The 22984-nt window shown below is 39.8% G+C and overlaps 1 protein-coding gene across 1 annotated transcript in view; it reads right to left on the bottom strand.

Annotated features, from left to right (window-relative positions):
- NFIA (nuclear factor I A) overlaps positions 1 to 22984 on the bottom strand; it is a gene marked incomplete at both ends in the record, with an annotated part of 222764 nt that overhangs the window by 81324 nt on the left and 118456 nt on the right. The window contains 1 exon segment of the mRNA XM_082003188.1: positions 5983 to 6048. Coding sequence (XP_081859314.1) covers positions 5983 to 6048 — 66 coding nt within the window.

Here is a 22984-nt window from a genome sequence, read left to right as displayed (position 1 = left end):
TCCTTATTGAAAATGCTAAGGGCTTTTTTTTTTTAAAGCTTTTTCTGAAGCAAAGTTAATTTTAGATTAGTCCCTCAGGCTGTGATAACTCCTCAGTGTTGCTCTGTAAACAAGAGAGGAGAGTCTTCTTGCATTTATAAGATTCTGATGCAAATGATCTCATGAACAAGAACACTAATAAAAGCTGCCATTACTGTATTATCCTGTTTGCAACTGTAGCTGATAGAAAACTTTCTCTGCAAGGCTTGGTTATCTGCTGCAAATGAGGTGTTTCAGGAATGTTAGTCATCTGAGACGACGTACTTGCTAACAGTACCAGTTTCAGCATTGCGTGTTCAGAGAGCTGCTGTGCACTCCTCAGGTGGGAATTAAGGGGCCTATCCGAGGAGAGCTGACCCTCCAGACTCCTCCAGTCCTGCTGCACTTGCAGCACCTCCTTGTGAGTAAGTGTAAGGCTGGCTGGCATCACATTCAGTCTCAGCTGAGAGAGCCCGGGAGGCAGCTGGGCTCCACCTCGAAGCAGTGGAGTCGGGAGGCTAGGCACGGCCTGGGAAGAAGGGAAGGCTTTGGAAGACAGTCTGTTTTTCCTAGTTAAAAACTTGGCTCTCAAAGGAATTGGAGGTCTCTCAGCTAGCATTTAACTTACAGCGTAGTTGAGTGGTGGGGACAACCACAAAGAACAGTTTGAACAGTGAACTCTGCATCCGACAAGAGTGCCTAACCCTCAGGACAGGCAGCTTCCACCAGCTGAAGCTACCCCACTGCAGGAAACAAGAATGCCAGGTTTTGGGACCAGAAAGAAAGCATGCAAAAAGGGGCTGCATTCTGTAGCCTGTTAGTTAAGGCAGAGAGGTTGTTCCACAAGCTGCTTTTGCATTTTACCAGGTTGCACATAATCCCCTCCTTCCTTGCAGCCAAAGCTGTATTACGCCTGCCATGACCAGCCTTGCCTAGAGAAGAAGAAAAGGAAACTTCTCTTTGCATATGTTCCCAGTACTGCCTTCTCTTTCCCCCACAGCTTGAGGACCAGAATTTCATTTACGTTTTCAGGCATGGAAAAGTAAGCATATACTTTAACTTTTTTTTAAGGTTTAATACTCAAGTCCAGCCCTACTTAAGCAAAGAATTCACAGATGATATTTACAAGTCCAGTGTAATTACTGCAGGGTTGAAAAACGAGTTCTGTGAGTTACGGTACATCATTGTTTTTCTTTTTTCTTTTTTTTTTTTTTAATGTTACAAAGAACAATGTGCCTTTCATTTCCTGCAGTGCTGTTAAGGTACTTGCAGCTCAAAGCAGCAAGAATACATCAAAACTAAAAAGCATTTTGTTTGGGCATTAAACATTTTTATTTTTTAGATAAATGCCTCTCCCTTTACAGAAATTTTTTGAGCAATGCATTTGGCACACATTTGTAATCAGCTGTAATAATGACTGCTGTCTTGCTCATTTGAAATGGGAGAATTTACCAACTTTTTTAACAAGAATTTGCTAATCTACAATTAAAGTGGTGTGCTACCAACTTTGAGTTATCAAATCACAATACCACATGCTCGAGAGACATCGGTTGTCTGCAGAAAATGACACAGCGTTCTTCTGCTTTACACAGCACACTGTGTGTGTACCTTTACGCTGCAGTTATTAATTTGCCAGTACTACCACATCAAATGCAAACATTGCCTGGTGGATGTCTGACATCCATTTACTGACAGCAGTAACACAGCGCTGTACCACAATTATTAACCAGTTTTGTGCTACACCCTCCTTGCCTTTCTCCAGAGTTAAACTCCTGCTGGGACAGAGCAGGATTTGACTTTTCATATTCTATGAATCTCTGAACGCTAGAATTGCAAATACCCCCACTTTGCAGACAAAAAGTCTGAAAAGTTTTCCTACAAAAGTTTAAAATAATCCTACTTACAAAAAGAAAATCTATCCGATAGCCGTTTCCATGACGGAAAGAGAGAATAAAAGCCCTAGAGAGAGTCCACGGCAGTGCTGAGCCGGGAATTCAGTTGTTCCTGATCCCCAGGCATGCAGTCACTTTACTACATCAGACTAGCCATTTTGTCATCCTCAGTTCACTGAAAACTAGTTTGTTTATAAAATACAACACCAAACCAGTGGATTTAACAAGCTTTTAAAATCAATAACCTTTTTTTTTTGATTGGATGAATTGCAAAATCACTTTGCGGTGCCAACTGAAATGAAGCTTTTACATACCATTAGGCAACTACAAAAGTGGGGAATTTTCCACACGGGTGTTCCACCCAGCTGGTCAGAAAAAAAATTCATTTGAGCAAAATATCAGGACATCGGAACATGCTCCTGCCTTTCAAATGAAGTTGCTGGCCTCTTTCATCATCCCTCCTGCAAATTTCCTCACCCATATAACAAACAGACAAATTCTGGGTTTTCTTCCTCTCCCCGAGAAGCTGTTTCCCATGCTAATGGACTTGAGAGGCAGCCGCACCGTGCACACCATTCGGTTACGTGTTTTTAGTTCCAGGACAAGACATTCGGACCTTGGACCATACATGCACAAACGAGCCCTGTCTCACCCACGTGTTTGCTTTTCATGACCATCATGCTGGATCTCTCTCTCTCTCTAGAAAAAAATAAATTCTCAGTATTTCTATAGATTTTTGCAGTAGTGATCAGGTAAGTGAAAGCCTGAAAACTATTCTGGCTTAACAAAGGCTAAAGAAAAGGCTCGAGTTGGTGTTAAAGCCACCACTGAGAGCAGAAGATGGAACCATCTTCTCTGCTTGTGATGATTCTGCTCCAGCAAATGCAACTGTAAATCCCACTAGGAAAAAAGGAGTGGGTCTGAAAAAGAAAAGCTTTTTTTCTCATGAACTTCACTTTAATGAAGGTTAGACATACAGGCCTTCCAAAATAACACATACAATTTAAAATGATAAATTAAAATCTGTAGTAGGAGGCCTTCTTTTTCAGGGCTGTATAGTTGACCCTTTTGAACCTACATTACTCAAGGTATGCAGAATATATGTGTATAATAAATAGCTCTAGAATTTATGGAGTGGAACAGAAAGGATATTAACAGGCAAGTAGAGAGGCTGTATAACCCTCACAAGGCCTTTAAAGATTTATTTTTTTAAAATGAAGGAATGCATGCATGTAAAAGGTAGTACTTAATCGATACACTTCTTCTTTGTGCCTTCCAGAACCACATGCAAAATGATTCCAAATCTGCCCTCAATCTGGTCATTCTGCTGTTAGCGTCAGTGGGAATAAGATTATTCACAATACTATTTTGCTTTGATTAAAAAAAAAATTCCTCTCTGTGTGGGCTCATTCCCACTCTCAGTAAAATCAATTACGAGACTCCCATTGACTCCAGAGGGATTTGGATCAGGCCCTGTGGAAGTGGGTCTACAGCAAGTGTAGAACAACGCAGTTAATATGATTTATTGTGTCCGTTTTTGTGCGTGCAGTTTTTCATTTTCTAAAGCCTGCAGTTTTGCTTTCATCCTCACGTTCAGTAGATAAGAGCTGCAGATCCGTGTTGATCTACACACTGGGTACACTGCAAGCTGGGGGCTGTGTGCGCCGAGAATGAGCTCAGCGTCTGCCCAGGGGGAGCAACCCCTTTAGGGCCAACAGACTGCATTAGATGTATTTGTAAAGAAAATCTCCCACATAGGCGCTGCAAAAGGTGCGTAATCAGTTAGGAGGCTTCTGCTGCGGTGGGGAAAAATACCCTTTAGTAAAACTGAGAAAAAGCAAAATCCTTTTCCTGTTTATTAAAAAAAAAGTACCTTGTGCAAGTCACCAGTAAAGTTCCAAGAATTCACTAAAAGCTTGTTTTACAAGGAAGATCGGGCTCCAAATCAGAGATATTTCATTTCTCTAGGCTCTTACAGATTTTACATTATTTAACACTGATATTGCTGCTTTTTGGGCGGTTGTTAAGTAACAGGCTTCCTTAACACTGCAGGGTAAGAACAACTGTGGTTTAATAGCTGCGAAAGAATATTATCTAAACACGAAATAATAACATGCTTGGTGCCTAATACATTCTAAATTAAAATATGATTTAATAAACATAGGCAACATATTCCCCACAAAAAAAAAACCCCAGAATTGGCAGAACAAAAATCACAGTTTAGTCAGTTCTTCTCTTAACCTCGCAATCCTTTGGCTACAAATTAGAATTTCTGTGAACAGGATTGATAAGGGAAATTAGGCACTGTCTTTCAGAAACAACAGAAATGTTTTAAGATGGTACGTTTATAGATGAGCAGCACAAAATCTATCAAAATGTGGAACCTTTCATATCTCAATGGGAGGAAAATACAGGAACCTCAAAAGCCAAAATTTTACCAGCCCAATGAGCCCTATGTTCTATGTCCTATGATGTATGTTCGTATTTTAATGTTTTTTGTGTTCTTAAACCTTTTCTTCTTCCCTTGACTCTATTTGCTATTTAAACCCTGATCCAAATGGAGTCCAAATGTGAATACAGCCCTTCATCCTCACTCCCACTTGCAGCTTGTTCAATTGCTAATAAAGTCCCCCAAACACACACTGAACATACAGACAGCTGTAGGGGTATACTGCAAAGATTTGAGGCAAAACCAGTTAGTTGCTCTGTTAAAGGGCAATCGCAGTTGTATTATTATTGGAACAATATTTCTGCATGCAATGGATTTAAATGTACCAAAAATGGTGACAGGTCGTAGAGACACAAATCCTTCACACAAATCCTTTTCCATGTATGCACAGTAGACCCCCATACAGTGGATCCCCCATCTACATTTAGATGTATTAAAAAAAAATCTGGTTATGGATAAAAAACGTCAAGAAAAACTATTACTAATAGTCATTTTCACTTTGGGAGACATTATTTCGAAGTTCTAAATATAAGTAGTAAAACAAAACTCAGTTGCCAATGGGCCAACAAAAATCGTTGAGGTCTACCTTACTTAAACATAAAAAGGAAGAGAAGCTGTTGCCTTACACACATACTTATCCTTTCACATACAGTCCCTACAGAAATTCCCTATTATTGAATGATTTTTTTTTCAGGCTGCTTTACAATGCAAGCCATTGATTCAATAGAAGCTATTGCTTCTACTTTAAAACAGTCCCAGTTCAAAACATATTAGTGTTCCCAAAAGTCACAGTCCTGCTGCTACTTCCAAATAAGCCGCTGCCGCCTGAAACAATGGTATTGTGAACATACAGAGAAGAAGGAGAAGCAACAAGCTCTAGTTGAGCCTCCCTGCCCTGCTTACCATTAGTATCGACAACCTTTAGAGCACGCCGATAAAAAATACAGACAACACCGGTGGCACCTGTATCAGCCCCGCAGCAGGCACCTGCCTGAGCAGCTGCTGTGTTTATAGGTGTGCAGTCCTGCCTTGAAACTGCGATGTTGGGGAGTGTTGCAGCTCAGTTTTGTTTAGGAGATTTTTGCAGTAGAGAATGGGTCTGCAGAAACATACTTAAAGCAACCATTTTGTTTTGCGGGACTGTCTGAGATCTTGCACTCTAAAATGATGGCTGGCCGCATACCGAAAGTTAGGTACTTCAGTGTGTCATGTGAGAGCATCAATAAACAAAATGAAGTTAAAAGCACATAGATAAAAATGAAAGCGATGAAGCACACCCCCCTAGGGGGTCATGACTCACGGCCCAGGGATTGAAAGCCTTTGCTATGGAGGAATAAGGATAAGGGTTGCATACAGCAGGCTCTTCAGTGGCATCTCCCTAATTAAAATTATTCTTAAATGAAAAAAAAAAAAAAGTTTTTCTCCAGGACTGGAGAAACAAATGCTACCTTAGATTAGTGAAACAATAGCATTTTAACTATGAGGAGAGTACACAACCTGTTTGTAGCTATCCCATGTCAATTATTCTGAATAATCTTTTTATATTAGACATAGGAAAAAAAAATCTTTATAAATATGGGCTGTTTTAATATCCCAAAGCAGGAGCAGCAGGTAAGAACTTACCATTTTCTGGCTGGTCCTTAATATCAGCTTCACTTGGCTGGCTGGGACTTTCAGATTGACTTGAATCTGAAAAACATAAAATACAGCCAAAAATTACAGGGTCTGCTGTGGAAAATAGATCAGAGGCGCCAGACTTCCTCAAAAGGCTGAGAGTACAAACTAAGGACAGGAGTGTTGCACTAGGACATGATAATGCAAAAGTCCCGTGCTTAGGTAATATTTTTGCTAGGAAAAAAAAAAAAAGGGAAACTTGTTTATGGCACTACACAGAGTGCTTGGGGTGTGTGTGAGCATAAATTAAGCTTTGAGAAACCTTCTTTTTAGAGAAGGCATATTTAAACTACTCTCCTACATGTTTTTTTATAATGCAGCCTCTATGTTGTATACAAACCAGAGCCTTAATCCAACACATAGTAAAGTCTCAAAACATATTTTCAAGCAGGCATATAAAGGTAACTAAGCAACACTACAAAGTTGTGGAGATTGTTTTCTATGCATTTCTGGAACAAAATCTGCAAAACTGATAGAAGAGCCTTTTTTTGTCATACTTTCACAGTGGTTATAGTACTATGAGATCACTGAAATGTACGGCATTGCCCCGGTCTGCAGTGGTATAGATGAGACCAGATACTGGATGAACTGCTTTAGAACTTGCACAAATAATGGGTCTTACAAACTCCCAGTTAACACTCTCCAATAAACATGATTTATTTGCCTAAAATAATAAAATGACCTACAAAAGGATATGTGTAAATATGAGTGTTTTGCATTTTTGACACATAATTAATTCTACTTTCTGTGAAGATGATCACTCTTTGGCTCAAAAATTATTCTTAGTAGAAGCTTTAGTCACATAGCATTTTCCTTCTTAATTATTTTTATGACTATTAATTGGGAAAAAAGGTCCCCTTACCTGCCTGGAAAAATATTTTTTTTAAAAATCCCTCCAATTGCTGTTTTTGCAAGTAATACAAACAGGAAAAGATTTCTTTTTTCCCCTCAGAAATTGTTCAGTAATTTATTGATCCCATTAACAAAGTTTTTGCTGTGAAACAAAACTTAAGAAATGAAACCACTTGCTACTGCATCAAAAACACCCCCAATCGTGGCAAACCTATTTTCTGACTTCACCTTGACTTTGCAGATTTTAGAATTAGCTGTCTGAAATTTGACCACATTTCAGTGAGAAGTCAATGCAAGATCAAAAGGTCATGACACTTAACTATGATTAAATTGAAAATCTTACTTCTATTGCAACAGAGTGATAACACCACCCCTTCTTTTTCTTTGAGGTATTAATAGCGCTGGAAGAAGCAGTACTACTAGTGACCTTGGGTCAAGCAATGCTAATTTATTGCTTTAGAAAGGTTCCTTGCTTTTAAGCAAATGAAGATTTTAATTACCGCAGAGCACTATAAAGAAAATGCCTATTTTAAATATTCAAATTTTTTTTTACCTGCTGACTGTATGCATTAGGTATCATTCAGAAGCTTAGAGGACAATCTTGTATAAATTAAAAACTACCGGTAAAAAAAAGAGCTCACAAAACAAATTTTGATAAATTTCAGAATATAAACATTCAGAATATTTAGCAAAGAAAGCTTCAGTCCTGACACTTCTATTTAAAATCACTGAAACTCTCCAAAAAAGTGATGTTTCCCAGTGTGTCCAGAATCTATTTCCTCTCTTTCGTATTTATTATTTTTAATAATTTCTCCAATGAAGCTCCGTAAAAAATTATTCTCACTCCTGCAATTTTGTTTTAAATATTGATCTTCTGAGTTATCTTTAACTGAAGCTCAAATCAGTGACAGCAGATAGACTACCGAGTAATATGCACAGTACTGTTATATTCCAGTCTCTAGATTTTGGCAAGAAGTTTCATGTTTCCAATACCGCAAAGGTAGAAACAAAGGTAAAATATTAGGAATGTAAAGTATTTAGTTAACATTCAAAGTCAACATTCAACGGATTTCATTTTACAGGGCAGGCATTAGGCTTTTGCTTATTTTTTAGGTTTTTCTTTTCCTCCAGCAAGCCATGGTTCAATCAGCATTTGGGCTTTATGTTTAAAGCACGGTCAGAATACCACAAAAATTGCTGTATTTGAAAAAGTTACTGCCGAAATATGGGAATCGAAGCATGTTTTCCTTTCAAAATTTTAAGCAATCCAGCAAAGCAGGGAGAGGGACGAGGGCTCAGCAGCAAGCACAGGAGCTGGGCTCGGCGCTGGCGCGCTCAGCCCCCAGCCTGGCACCCTCGGTCCCCAGCACAACCCTGCAGCCGGTGGGCAGCACACAGGGCGAGAGCTGCTCCTGGTTTTTGAGAAACAAAGTACTTTTGTTTGTGTTGAGGGCTCTTTTTCCAACACCAAAGAAAGTGGCAGGAGAGAGACTCTACTGGCCGTAGGACATTTGTTTGCATACTGCATCTTAACTTTCTTCTTTCATTACTCTGGCTACCGTGATAACATTTTTCCCAATTCCATTTTCCTGTAAACCACCCCTTCTGCTGAAACCAAATATAAATTTCTAAAAAAGACAACAGAGGCTTTAAGCACTATTCTTCATGGAGGGGCACAGGGCAATAAAATGCAGGACGAGGTAGAATTAAAACCAATCTATACTGCGGTAGAGACCACGGGAGGCTACCGAAAAAAAGTACCGGGCAAGTGTATGCTCAGCATTGTTATGCAAGGTGGCATCTTGTGGAAACCCCAGATAAGAAGACTGAGTTAAGGCACTTAGCCAAAATGTTTATATGCAGAATTTTGCTTCCCCGATTTTATTCAGATGCCGCAGATGATCCAGTACATATAAATGTGCCACCACATGGTTAAGGGGCTGGCAAAATCAGAGCCGTTGTATTTTACAGTCTTGCCTAGGACGAGAGAGTCTTGCTCAGCCTCCACCGCTCGCTCTCTGCTTTTTCAGCAGTTGGCAGTAACTCCTGTCGGGGCTTTTTTGTTGTTTTGCACATGGAAACTTTAAAATTCCAGCTTTCTGAATGTTTAGTGTTTTGCGGGCTCGGCTACAACAGGAGGGGGAATGTCTGTCCTGCTGAGTCAGTTAGCCAAACAGGTGACCGGAGGAATAAATTAATTTTTGCCCATACATAATTGATATAAATGGAAGATCGTTTTCATAAGCATTTGCATTAAATCAATAAAATCACTTACTATAGAGCAGTTTAACAATTCATTTGATTTTCTCTTTTCTATATATTTGATAGTCATTCTGCAAAACAGTATACACTTTATGCCTATTTTCTTTAGCAACAACACTGCCAGTTAAATTCTACCACCTGCAATAATTAGAGCCATTGGAAAACATACAAAACAAAATATACAGTAGATGTGAGCCCCTCTTGAATCCACGGCCCCCTGCGGCAACGAGTTTCATTGGTGCCTTAAGCTAAGGCTGGTAGGAAGCCAAAGAATCTGTATATTACAATAAAGTGCATGTTATTAAGGGGAGGATTTAAATGATTTCAGATGGAGTTGGAAATATTATAGTGAGGAACCACTATTAAGATTGCTGATTTAAAAATAAAAAAAAAATCAACGAGGAATCTAGTTTTATATTTAAGAAAGCTTAACCTTGAATAGCACAATGGGTTTTATTTGGGGGCTTTTTTAGTTAAAGAAAAGTTAGTGGTTGGAATTTTTAACCCTGAACTAGCCAGAGTTAGTGCGAGTACATACACTGAAGCCGAGGTTACCGGACAAGAGAAGCTCAAGGGGATCTGGTATCAACTGTAATCACGGGGGAACAGGATAAAAAGCATGTCAAAGCTATTTTACTCTCTACTTCCAAGAATCAACTATGATTAAGGGATAAAGAAAAAAAAAAACCACAACACAACAGGCTAGTTTTTCTGAAGTAGCAGTTCCTACGACGTCTCTATTCTCTGTTCCTTTCTGGATTTGTTTCTTAAGCAATGTGCTACCCCAGTGTGACCAAGATGGTTATGCCCGAGACCCAGGTCTGCCTGATCTCAATCCATAAGCAGGCAGGGACCTTCAGCTCCAGGACAGAAGCTCTGGACTTTCAATACGCAATTTTCCTTTTCAGCTGCAGCAGGAGCGCAGCTCCAGCCGGGCTGCACAACGGCTGCGTGGAAGCAAGGCTCGCAGCGTTGGAAGGGAGCACTCCATTGTTTGGAAAGAATAAAACCTTCCCAGGAAAGTCTGGCCCGTGGACAGGACCAATGTCAACAGACTGACAATGTTGTTCTTTTTTGTAGACCGTGACACAGGCGGTGAAGAGTTGTTACACTCCTCCATCAAAAAAGCCCGGTTTGAGTGTCATGGCACTTCCCAGTGCTAAGCCGCTTCATGGCTACCTGACTTGGGAGAAACGGGACACTTTCTTGGGCCCTCGCGCCTCCTCAACACACCGTGTTTTCCAGGGCGTGTTGAATCCAGCTGCGGATGGCAGCGACCTACAGGGACCAGCCTTATCATCTGCTGGTCTGCGCAAACAGAATTAACGGGTGTCAAGATTATTTTTTACTTATGTAAAGCCAGCCCCCACTAGAAACTGAGCCCTCACTAGCAGCCAGCGTGCTAACTCAGGTGCAACTGCATCTATCCTCAAAACAGTAAAGGTGATCCCTGCATAGTGGAGAAAAAAAATCATCGGCGATGCCAAATGATCAAGGCTGTGCTGCCACTGCCCATGCTGAGCCTGCTCTGCAGCTCAATAAAGCGGGCTCTCTCTCCTCTGCTGCCAGGCCAGCACCTCGCAGAAGCACCGCAGAAGTACATCAGTTAAATTTTCCATTCATATCATTTTTTGGGGGCGGGAAATATTGTATAAGAAACTGACATATTTTATTCAAGTTTCAGAATCCTATTTGTAATAAAATATTTATATGGCTGGGTTGTGTTCATGCAATAAATTTTTCATCTATAATTTTGGGCATGGATTCTACCAAAGATTTATACATGTTAAAAAAATACATATCTAAATCATGCTCCTTTATATATAGTCTTACGTGGAGAGCTTAAGGGATTTACAAACAGAAACCAGCACCAGGACTGACGCTTTTTTACACTCACTTTCCCTTCATTATACATCATAATGTAAACACATAGGGATTGCTCCATATATGCTATAATTATTATTTACTGTTATTTTGGTGGCTGCTACTATTTCTTTTAAGGAAGGCCTGGCTCTCCGTTTAACTCCAGCCATCGCTTTCAAGTCAACTTTTATAGGGAGTTCAAAGTGCTTCATTATCATACACCTCACCGTCACACGTGTACATAACCGTACCAGATTTCCAGTTTTATTTTATACCCCCCCGGTATAGTATGCCCCATCCCCGCCGCTCTCGAATAAGGTTCTGCGCTGGTAAAATCCCCGTGGTGCCAGCCTGGGGTTTTTTTATAAGGCGAGGACTCTTAATTCCTGTACACTGGGAAAGAGATTATCTTTGATAATGGAAATGTAAATCAAAGCTTGCTGTTGTTTATTCCAGACAGACATTTGTGTGTTAAGTCTGTTTATCAGGCAACACTTTGTCTAAGCCAGGAAGTAGTCAGCCTTTGTAACAAGATGTATGCAAATGATTTTCCCATGAGCCCTTGCCACAAAACTTTTGTGGCAAAAACCCTCCTTGTTACTTCACCAGTAAGACGCTACTAAGCTACCCCGTAAGTAGACTAGCAACAAAACAGCTAGCTAGACTATGCTGATGAGTTTGAATGAGACCAAAACATGTGCCCGCAGTCTGTTGCTCGGTATTGTAAGCAGACTTTGTGTATTACATCTGTTTATCAGGCAACACTCTGTCTGCTGGGGTGGCTTTGTACCAAGGTAGATGCAAACAAAGATCTCCACAACTCCCAGGCTAACTTTTTTTTGGATGCAGAAATTCCTGATTACTTTCCTAGTCATAGGGAATAAGAATGCGAAACTTCACCGAGAGGCTGCGAGACCCTAAAGCTGTATCGAAACTGTTTCATTTTAAATCAACTTTCTTTGTTCTCACAAGCCCATAAATGATTTACTGCTATCGTGTGATAGCCTAGAATGTGGGGAATCTGTGTATTCCCATATTTGTTCCTTGATATTACAAACAAGTATTTGATTCACTTCTAAATGTTTGTTTTTAAAACAGTTTACAGCCTTTGATTCCTGCTTACTGATTCATTTCTGGAACATTTTCTATTTATTCCTTTGCAGTAGCAAACGTTAATTTTGACTTAATTCAAATTGTCATCAAAGGCTTCCTTAAGAAATCCCAGAGCACAGATTTTATTTGTTATAATAAAATATTCTTAAAGTAAACATCATGCGACTGTGTTTTTTTAATTCCAAGAGATACAAAAATCCGTTACCCAAAGGATTCAAATTGGTTCAGCCCTTTTTCCTAGACAAAATAAACACTTTAGGACTTTACTTGTTTGTATTCTCCTCAGTGGTGCTGTATGCATCACCAGCTAAAAACAAAGAAACTTTTAGCTGCTCAGACAAAATGCAGAAGCTCCCCAAACAACGAAGCGGGGGGGTGGGGAAGCATTCAGAAAGTCTGACAGTCCATTCAATATAGGGATGATGGCCATAATGCATCCAGGGTCCCCTTGCTAATTAAATATGCATTGGCACAGTTTTGATCGATGCAAGCCATGGATCAGATGACACACCTGCAAAATCTTGAGCCCAGAGCTCCCAGGAAAAGGAAAATACAGGCTGTCTCCTTATCTTTGTTTTCAAAGGCTCTCAATTTCTGTGCTTAGATATCTAATTTAATTCTCTCACCCCTCAGCAAACTGGATTAGGAAAGTCAATACTGCCATTGTGCATCGACAGGAACACACAGCTTTCCTTTTATTCAATTTACCCATGACCTTTAGACAAAGATAATGACAACTGTCTAAAAGTAAGGTAAGGCCTTAAGGAAGACCCTGCAGTGGGGCCCCTCTCGCTTTCTGTGGCTCCTCTGCCCGGGAAGAGCCCACCAGACATGGAGGAAATTCAAAAATGTTCTCCCCAGACCACGATGCCTAGCTTGGCGGAGCAGCACGCTCGGCCGTGCGGGGCTCTGTCCCACCCCGAGGAGCTGGGACGCCTCGGTGCTGGTGCGGGACGGTGGCCGGACCCTGGCGAGCCGTTTGCCGAGAGGTGGCAACATCTCTGGAGGATGCACGAATGCCAATGGCAAGTGCCGAGCACTTGCACGAGGAGGGACTGCACTGTCCTATTTTTTCTGCGGCTCTTACAGTGAAACTGGAAGGGTCAGGCAAGTGTTGGCAGTAGCACTAATTTCTGATTTCTGGCTCCGATACTTGGGAGGAATTGTAATCCTAGAGTTAAGCGCACGGCGCAGAGAGCTGCGCACAACCGTGCTTTGCTGCGGCAGAAGGAGGAACCAGCACGTGGATTTTCCTGGAGCTGAGCTGAAGCCAATGGAAATGACATTACTTTCCGATAGGTCTCGCATCAGTATTTTTACCAGCCTTCCTACATTAGATAGCATCTTTCTAATACATCTGTAAGGGAAGGACAGAGAACATGCTCTAAGCTAATGAACAGCTATCAGACGGTAATCCACTTTGGTACCTACAGATACAGGTTGTACCTGGATTTAGGCATATAAAAATTCATATTCATTGAGCAGCCCAGCTCCACAAAATGTTAGCTTCCATGCTGCACAATGTTTAATTCTGCAGTATTTTTTTAGCTGCATTTAAAAATACACTTGGCATTTCTAGCTGTGGACCAGTGTTTTTCTCATGTCTTTTTATACAGATTTGGAGGGAAAGATATTTGTAATGGAAAAAAATATGTGCAAAGTTGGATTGCTAAGTTTCTGTAATCTGGGAAAATAAAAAAAAGCAGTCTATGTAAAAGATACAAGAAACCATATGGATCAACAAGAGCTGCCCTCATATCTCTGGGAAATATAAATTAACCTACATTTCATCATCATAAACCCCAAAATAAAAAATCTAATTAGAGTCTCTACCCTCAGATTCACTTCTAGAAAATTTGCTTATCCCCCTCACAAAATGATTTACAGTACTTACATCCATTTCTTCAGAGTGATTTAAATTTATTGAATCATTTCAATTTTTAGAGAGCTTCCATTTGGATCTGTATGGGTTTCTAGACATATGCAGTGCTCAGTTATTTAAAATTAATTGCAGTACAATAATTTTAAATTGCTTCACACTATACGAATCTCAAGTGCTTTGAAATATTTGAACCATTCTATTTAGAAGCCATCAAACTTCTGAGCACATGCATCAAAGAGTTGTTTTAGAAGCCGAAGGGCCGTAGTGATGATCCCAAAGTGCAGGTGAGCAGGGCTCTGGGCATGCTCAGTGCACACGGATCTGAATTTATAGAACAATTCAACAAATTTTGCCCGAATGTCAATCTTTAATTAACAAAAACGGATTCTGTAATAATTTCAAACCACTAAAAAATTTCTAAAACTAGAAAAGCACTGTTATAAAATAATGGCATACATTAAAACTATTATTACTTCTAATGTATATTTATAGAACATCCTTTTATCCTGGAAATTAAAACATCTTATTAACATTAAACTAAGCTTTACAGTACCTCTGTGGGAAAGGTGAGCATAACTATGCCCACTTTACTCGGGGCTGAAGGAGGCACATAGAGGTTAAGTGATTTACCTTCAGAGGCACAGTTACTAAAAGGAGGAAAAAGCACAGGGCTGAGCTTTCAAGCCGCTGCTCTAGATAATAAAGTATCATTCCCACCAATACAGCCATCACAATGGCTACGGCAGTGCCTGCTTAGGAAGCTTTCAACTACATTATCTAGAAAATTGCTTGTTAGAGTGGATCCAAAGTCACCTAGAAGGAATATTTCCAGTCACCCTTAGGTTCTGTTTCACTTGCCTTTTTTTTTATCATCAAGTATTTTGGGAAGCAAGAAATAATTTCTACATTCCTCTCCGGAGTATTTTCTAACTCAATTTAACAATAACAACAGTATTTAGGGTGACTAAATAGCTGTTTTTTTAATGCCTGACTTCATGTATAAAGGCAAGTGAAGATGGAACTGTGTGATGAGCAGATCTGGTAGCTTTGGTCAAAGTCTCCAGGTCTGTTTCTATGCAACTTTACACTGGTGACTAAACCAACATCAGCAAAGCAGGATTATGTCCACCATATGGTAAGACTCCATTGGCGGGTAGTATGGTCACCCAATTAATCTCTATCCCCCCACCATCCCCTTGTTATTTATTTATTGTGACAAACTCATCCTTATGGGACCCAAGGCAGGGAGCTGCGTACTCCCAGGCTATTCTCATCAGTGCCCATCCTCATTCTTTATCCACGCTGCCCAAGCAGTAGCTGGCGGTCTGGTACCGCTCCTCTGGCCAAGCCGCACAGTGCTACAAGGTCACGACCAAGGAGGCTCTCTAGATTTTCCATAGGAGACAGGAATAAAGAATTTTTCAAACCTGCTCTCCATCAAAAAGCCAAATAAAACCCACTCCCTGACAATAAGCACAGCCTTCTTAAACTGCTTTCCAAAGCTCACCTTTTTAACATCACGCGAATAACCTAGCTGTTTCTGGAGACCATCAGAGCATTCATATATTTTAGTATGTGCCTCTTGCTAAGTTCTCTCTGCAGCTAGAGCTGTTCAAGACTTTGTCAGCCAGCAAAAACAAAGAAAAACCCTCACCAAATCAACAAACTGGACAAAACCCCTGGCCTCCTCCTCCTTTCTCAACCTCTCCAGCTTCTCTTTCTCCTAAAGGACGGGTGTAAAATTTTCCAATGATTACCTGAAAATTCAAGTAGGAATCCATGCATCAAATAGAATAAAGAATATTTTAAAAGAACTAATATCTCAAAAAATGGGCCCATTTTCCCTATTAAGGAGTATTCTATTTCACACAGGGAAAAAAGATGCCGATAATAAAAATACGTGTGGTTATTTAAGGAATAAACAAAAGGTGAACTAATACTTTTGTTGTTGTTGTCAATAACAGATTAATATCAAGTTACAGATGGGGCAATCTGAAGAAAGTTTAGGTACTTTTTTTTTATTATGTATCTACAATAGCAGCCCCATTTTCACAACTCACTCTCATTTTGATGTACCTGACACTCTTCCTCTAGGCTCCCATTTCAGCCCCTGTTAAACACATATTTGCTTATAGTGGCCAATTTTTTTTTTTTTTTTTTTTTTTCCTGGCAGATGCCTTTTCCTTGTTCTGTGCGCTCTGAGGAGTTCAACATGGCATGTGAAAAAATTTCATTTCAGGTTTTCTTAAGCTTTATGCAAAATTAAACTGATGGCAAAAATACATAGATATATAAAATTATAGAGCAGAAAAAGCTGCTCGATAGTTCCCTTTCCTCCATCCCTACCTTCCTCTCTCTTGCCTTTTTTCCTGAAAATAATTGCAGAAATATCGCTATCAGTCCAAAGCCTTTCTCGAACTGACAAGTCAGAGGCTTTAGCCCACAAAGAATTGCCACTGATTGCTGCTCCATGGATATGTTTCTACGCTCACAATATTGTAGACTGCGAAGAAGAACAGAAAATTACCATAAAAATCAGGACATGTTTTGTTGCATCAGTATCATGTTGGCATCAACAACATAGACTCGGGCAGAAAAAAAACCAGCCTTTTGGTAAGCAGCCTACTTGTTCTGTGTTTCTGCTGTGTTTGTAAGCCACACAAGTGGAAGATAAAGTTAAAACTCAAAGAGAAGTAACATCCTGCAGGCTCTGTACAGAGCCACCACACTGAGTTACAGCAAAATCTAAGGTATGATGGCCATAAATAATGGAACTGTATCTACATCTCAAAGGACAGTGGATCATAACAAATATATGAAAGAGTTGGGCATATATATATAAGGTAGGATTCCCTCACACGCACACACACACACTCTGAAAAAGATTAAGCTTAATGTGTTGACTCTGAAAATACAACATAAAATCCATTTTCACTTGGTCTCAGTGCTGCAAAACTAAATTTTGAGGATGAAAATTAAAAGCAGAAAAGTCCAGGGCTCTCAAAACCCCGAACTACACTGTGTAGACAAAATTTTAATCAAACTTTTAAAGCCATGGTTATGATCTGATGAACAGACAGCTTGACTTGATTACATTTTTAAGTTTCAGTTTCTATTTCTGTTTTAAGATGAAAAAGATCATAGAGTGTCAGAAATTTGAATACTGAATAGCAAAAGCTCTTGCAGGTTTAGAAAGCATATAGAAAAGCTGGCAAAAGAAAACGCTATTCCATTGCCACCATCTGCTTTCTGGCATATTGAAGAAACTTTACTAACAGCAACATTTTCTTGCATTAGAATATCTGCTAATTAGTTTTGTTGTAATTTTTTTTTAAAATTACCTTTTACACAGAAGGCAAATAGCCAGTTTTTTTGGCCGGCTACACCTTACACCACGTCTGATAACATTTTCACATGAAGTTCAGTTTACCTCACATTTTTTCTATCAAAATCCTATCTTTAGCATAGCCAAAGCCTGCAAAAACTTTGCCTTGCTGAGACTAAAGAAAAAAACATCAAACATACGAAGTGTTAAAAATCGCTGAATAACTCAAAGGAAAAAAGATAATTTTGAAGGCGTTTTGGCTGAAATCTATTTTCCTTTGAATTGCATGAGTGTTTTAAAATGTTAAAAACACTACAGAGTGACTAATGAATGTAAAAGAATGATAAAGAGTATGGGTCCAGTTATCAGTGATGTGCCTAAAACAAAATAATTTTGGATAGTCTGCCATGCAAATATTGACTAAAATGTCATAAATAATGTCTGCAACAAAAGGAATCCTGCAAAGGAATATTCTGTTGTACTTAATGCATTGTAGAGCGTGCCTTTTAGCAAGCAGTACATTACAAAGCCTGAAAACTTCAGTTGGACAAAAAAAGCTAAAATTTCCTGGACAAAAATATTACTGATTTTTTTTATCAGAAACAGACCTGAAGTTGACTTTTCAAAAGAAGTAAGGGTTGTCCAAAAATTAAAAATAGACCAGATGTAACAACCTCATGGACTTATGACTATTTCCTCTGCCATTTTTTACAGTACTTTCACCCATTTGCTGGCGGGGAGGAGGTTGTTTGCAGGTCTTTATCATACTGTACTAAAACAAAATGCAAAGACATTTAATGCTACCACTGCCCTGGGACAGAGCTGAGAGACGACAAAGATTCTGTTGAAGTACTTCTTAGGACCTAATTCTGTCTCTGTTGCAGAGTCTGACTGCACTCTGCACGTAGGGCTAGAAATAAAAATGCAATCCTGCGAGAATGATCGCAGCAAACAGTTTTGTATCAGGCAAAGGAGGCAGGAAGGGCTCAGAAACTACTTTCAAAATCTCAGCATTTTAGTAATGTTATTACATTTTTAATAGCATTAAAATATGATGTCAAAATGAGGAATGACATGGAAAGTTGCATTAACAACTCTAGACTACTTGCATCTACACTGACATACTGTGCTATGTGTAATCACAAACAACCCAGTCACTTTTTCTGAAACTCTACTAAAAAAATTAAACAATCAGGGCTACACCGAAATCTTCTGCATGTTGTTTTCAAAAATTTAATTTCTGAGAAAAATTTCACAGCCACAGAGATGACAAATAACAAAGATATTTTACATTTCTAAAGCATCTTTCATCTAAGATCAAAGAACTTCATAAATACTCAAAAAATTCCTTTGAAATAAAAGTACTATTAAACCAATTTTATCTTTATCTAACTTGATATATTTTCTTTATAAAATGCTAGTTACTGTAGTGTCTGTCTAGAAGCATGACTCTATAGGTTAAGTAACTTGACCAGAAATACTTACTAGATCAGTGGCAGAACTGACAATGATCATGTTCAGGAGTCAAGAATCGCAAACTCTTCCTCCTTCCTAAGCTAATTAAAAAAATACATATGCAAACTGACTGAAGGAGGACACCTCCCCCCCCCTCGCACTGTCATGGGATTAAGGTGCCACCAAAGTAAGTGAAGTATCTGGAATCAGAACGCACATAAAGCAGCTGGTAGGAAATGCTGTTGTAGTGTAGGATAGATGGACAGATAGATAGGTGTGTGAGGGTAACAAATTATATAGGAAGAGAACGAGCATGCATTTGCTATTTTCCTTTTCAAAACCTTTTGGAAAAAATTAAGTCAAACTTTCTTAATGAAGATGAAAAGTCCCATGGAAACATGCACAGCCTGGTGAGAAAGGGAAATGCCGGCAGACAGAAGTACTGCCTGCTCTCCTGCGGAGGCTGTCGCTGTGGAGGGATTACGCCCCGAGCTTACAAAGAGCAGGATTTTACCGGCTGCACCTTGTGTCACCCACAAAAAGATTGGTGGGGTATGGTGCAGGGTCTCAGGGCAAAGAATTTGTTTAACACTAAACTTACAATTATTTAAAAAGAAATTACAGGCTGTGTTACAAACCGTAATTCGGTCTTTGGGCCAAGCATATTCTTGACATAATCCAACTGGAATTACGCTGAGGATAAATTTAGCGCAGCATTTTCATACAGGTCCTTTTCTTATCATTCCTGCAATCAGGTCGTGTATGTCTATTAATGATATTCTCATGTCTGCTTTGTAACACGGATGAAATGTTATCATCTATGTTGTGCCGCCTCAGAAAACGACGTACACTCTGTGCATGTGCGCAGTACCTACTTTTGATAAAAGCAGCTCCCGTTTTGAGAGGTGTGTTTTATAATCCTTTGTGGTTTTGCAGCAGAGGAACTGTTGGACAATGAAGAAAAACATTTCAGCTCCCCTGAAAGTTTGACTGTTCCTTTTCAAACAATACAACACAAGATTTGGGACATACTGCTGACACAGCAACATCAGTGCCTCAAAGAAACTGTGGGAAATGTCAAATTTATGGTCCTATGGGTGATTGGTGGAAGGTTTTTTCCCCCCCTTCAGCAAGCCTCTGTCAAAAACAGAGCCTCTAGAAAGTTTTTGGCTACGTCCCAGCAAAGCAGAAGGAAGCTGTATCCCACACTTCCCTTGGGACTTAATGAAATATACAGCCTCTGGGCTTCTTTCAATTTGGTCTTTCAGATTGCTAAACCAGTGAAAGAAGGATCCTAGCTGTCACAAACGTCACATGTTTGGGGTCACCTGCTGCTCGGGGGTTCTCATGCCAGTTGTTGACATAATAAGCACCCCTTACACTTTAATTACAATTCACAGTGTGCAAACTCTGCAATCTGCTTTAAGGCAGACAGTCTTTTAAATCAACACTAAATTCTACTACTGTTCGAGCAGAAATGGGAAGAAAAAGATGTCCAGCTGACTGAATAATTGTATTCAAATATTTGTGATCCTGAAGAAAAGTAAGCACTATCCAGTGAAAAGAGCAACTGTATTGCCTGTAACACTTCAGAAAGCGTAGTTAAAACTAGACTTGCTTCTCGCAGTCACGCAGACAACGCACGTGAGACGTTTTCATTTGATGAGCTCCTACCATCGGCGGCTCTTTCCGAAGCTCCTGTGAGCGCAAACCTGAGCACCCAGCTGTGTTTGTCCCCGAGCACGAAGCAGGCTGGACACAGTGCTGGACACTGGGATCGTCTATGGGAGGGAAATTCTCAAGCCCTCTTAATAGGAATTTCAACAGGACTTGTGCAATGAAAGCCTAAACGGGAAGATGTGTTTGTTTTATTCTGGAATGCTTTATTTAGTCCGGTACAAGAAACATTGGGTCTACTTAAAAATACTTATTATTTTGGGAAAGGGATGAGAGTCCTTAAGTTTCCTTGACTGCTACCTCTTTTTCAACTGTAACTCTTACTCCTAATAAAGACATATCAAAACCACCAAACTTAAATAAATTCTACCACCTGGAGAGAAATAAAAGACTCCTCTCCTTATATGTTAGAGAAAATCAGTTTTAGCATTTGTGCATCTAAAAATGCCTCCAGTCAATTATATTATATACAATGCCTTGGTTGAACCCATCTTTTCCCATGGAAAGAAAAAGAGCACAAGAGTCGATGCGTGCTACGGGAGTACTTCTAGAAGGATTTCTACATTCTGTCTGTTAGAAATGCTGTTAACTTGTGGGCTGATGGTTATGGATCACACTGTCCACACAGGAAAGTATTCCAGCTTCCCGGTGGCGGCACAATCTCCAGCAGCTGTGCTCCGTACCCATTCACACTATGGGCTCTCAGAGAAACAAAGGAGAAGTCAATAGCTCAATACGAGGGCCTATTCCTATTTAAATCAACAGGAGTGACTTTGGCCGTAGGAGAAGGCTGCTGTTGTCCAACTGACTTCTTGGAGAAAAAAACCGATAGGTTTTCACCATATTCACTAGGCAAATGCTCGCAAGCCGCTCTTTTCCCCTCGGCCGAAAGGGACACAACCTCCTCCTGCCACCTTTCCTGTCGCCTCTCTCCCTCCTCGCTCACCGTATCAGCGACCTCAGATAAACTCGAAACATTTTGAAATTATCATCAGACTGTGAAGCACTTCAAGGAAAATCTATAAAACAAATTTATAGTGTGCATTCATATGTATTATATATACACTTAGAACAGGATTTATCATTTAGCTGACCTTTGAAGCACTGATATTTTTAGATACAAAAAACTTGTGTTGATTGTACTTCAACCCTGTCCCCTTACAATGTACCAACTCCTTGATATCTTACTACAGGAAAGATAATTGCAATGAATTTTTATATTTCAGCACATGGGAAGATAAGATTAGACGGTAGGGACATAAAAGCAAACTGCACCACATAAAAGATAAGTTTCTGAAAGTTACAATTTACACCAAATGTTACAGATGAAAATGTTCAAAGCTATTTATAGGGCCTCGTGTTGGTCCCATTATAGACCATGGAAAGCTGCAAAGAACCAGCACTACCTTTTATTTAATCACTTCTTCCCATAACCTGTAAACCCTTTGGAACACAGAAACTATGAATGATATTAAGACTATTACTAATTCCCATTACCACCCAGGTGCCTCAGTAACCTGGTCCCAAGGCCGTATGTGCTGCACAGACCTCACCATCCAAGAGGATTGTTGCTACTCTAATGGGATTATCTACAGTCTGAGCAACTCATCCCAAAATGTAAATAAACATTTGATTTCCTCCTGCCTCTTCTGTACACCCTATTTGTGTCTGTCAACTGAGTAGCTTATCATATTTTTTTAATGGGATATTTTTCTTCTTTCTTCCCTACCACAAAGTTGCCACCAACAGTAGTTTGTCCAGTGCAAGAGATGAGGAGTAACAACAGCAAGAGAGATACATTTACTTACATAAAAGGTATAAAAAATTAAAGCTAAAAAGCAAATTAAAAGTAGGGAAATATACTTAGAGAGCCACACAAAGTGCCATATGATTCATCTACATTCAGCAGACAACAGACACAGACGTTGCCCACTAAAGGGCACAGGTGCAACAGCAGAAAAATTACTGAGTGCAAAGCAAAGTTTCTACCACTGCGGCTAATAAACAACACCCTCCGGAAAGCTGTCCTGACAGCAGCCAGCACACGGCGTCCGCTCCACCCGGCTGAGCCCTCGGACTGCTTCCCAGTGCCACAAAACAAAGAGTGTTACGGGTCTAAGGCAATGCTCCTACAACCATGCTCAGAAGTTCTTCAATCACAGCGTAACCATCTTTTCCATTTTCTTTCTCAAACCTAACCTTCTCTGAGGACTATTTCTATGAATAGTCTCAAATTTCATCCACTTCTGATGAAGCCCTTTACAAAAAAAAGTGTTGCTAGAAATGTCTGACAAGGGAAAAGTAATTTTTTTCCCTACTATACAATTACTAAAAACATATGGTAGAAGAGATTCTGTGCAAACCTAGAGTGTGGTCTGTTTTCCACAAAGATGAGGGAGGAAAAGTTGCAGCCCCAACCATGGGATTGGTAAAAGAAGGAGCTACGATGGAAACTATTTTGAAAACTTAACTCCATCAGCCAATGCCGTAAAGAGTAAGCTCCCTACACAAAATTACATGTA

This window comes from Phaethon aethereus, assembly GCF_964289735.1.
Source record: "Phaethon aethereus genome assembly, chromosome: 8".
Lineage (NCBI taxonomy): Eukaryota > Metazoa > Chordata > Aves > Phaethontiformes > Phaethontidae > Phaethon > Phaethon aethereus.
This window is presented reverse-complemented; position numbering and strand designations above follow the sequence as displayed.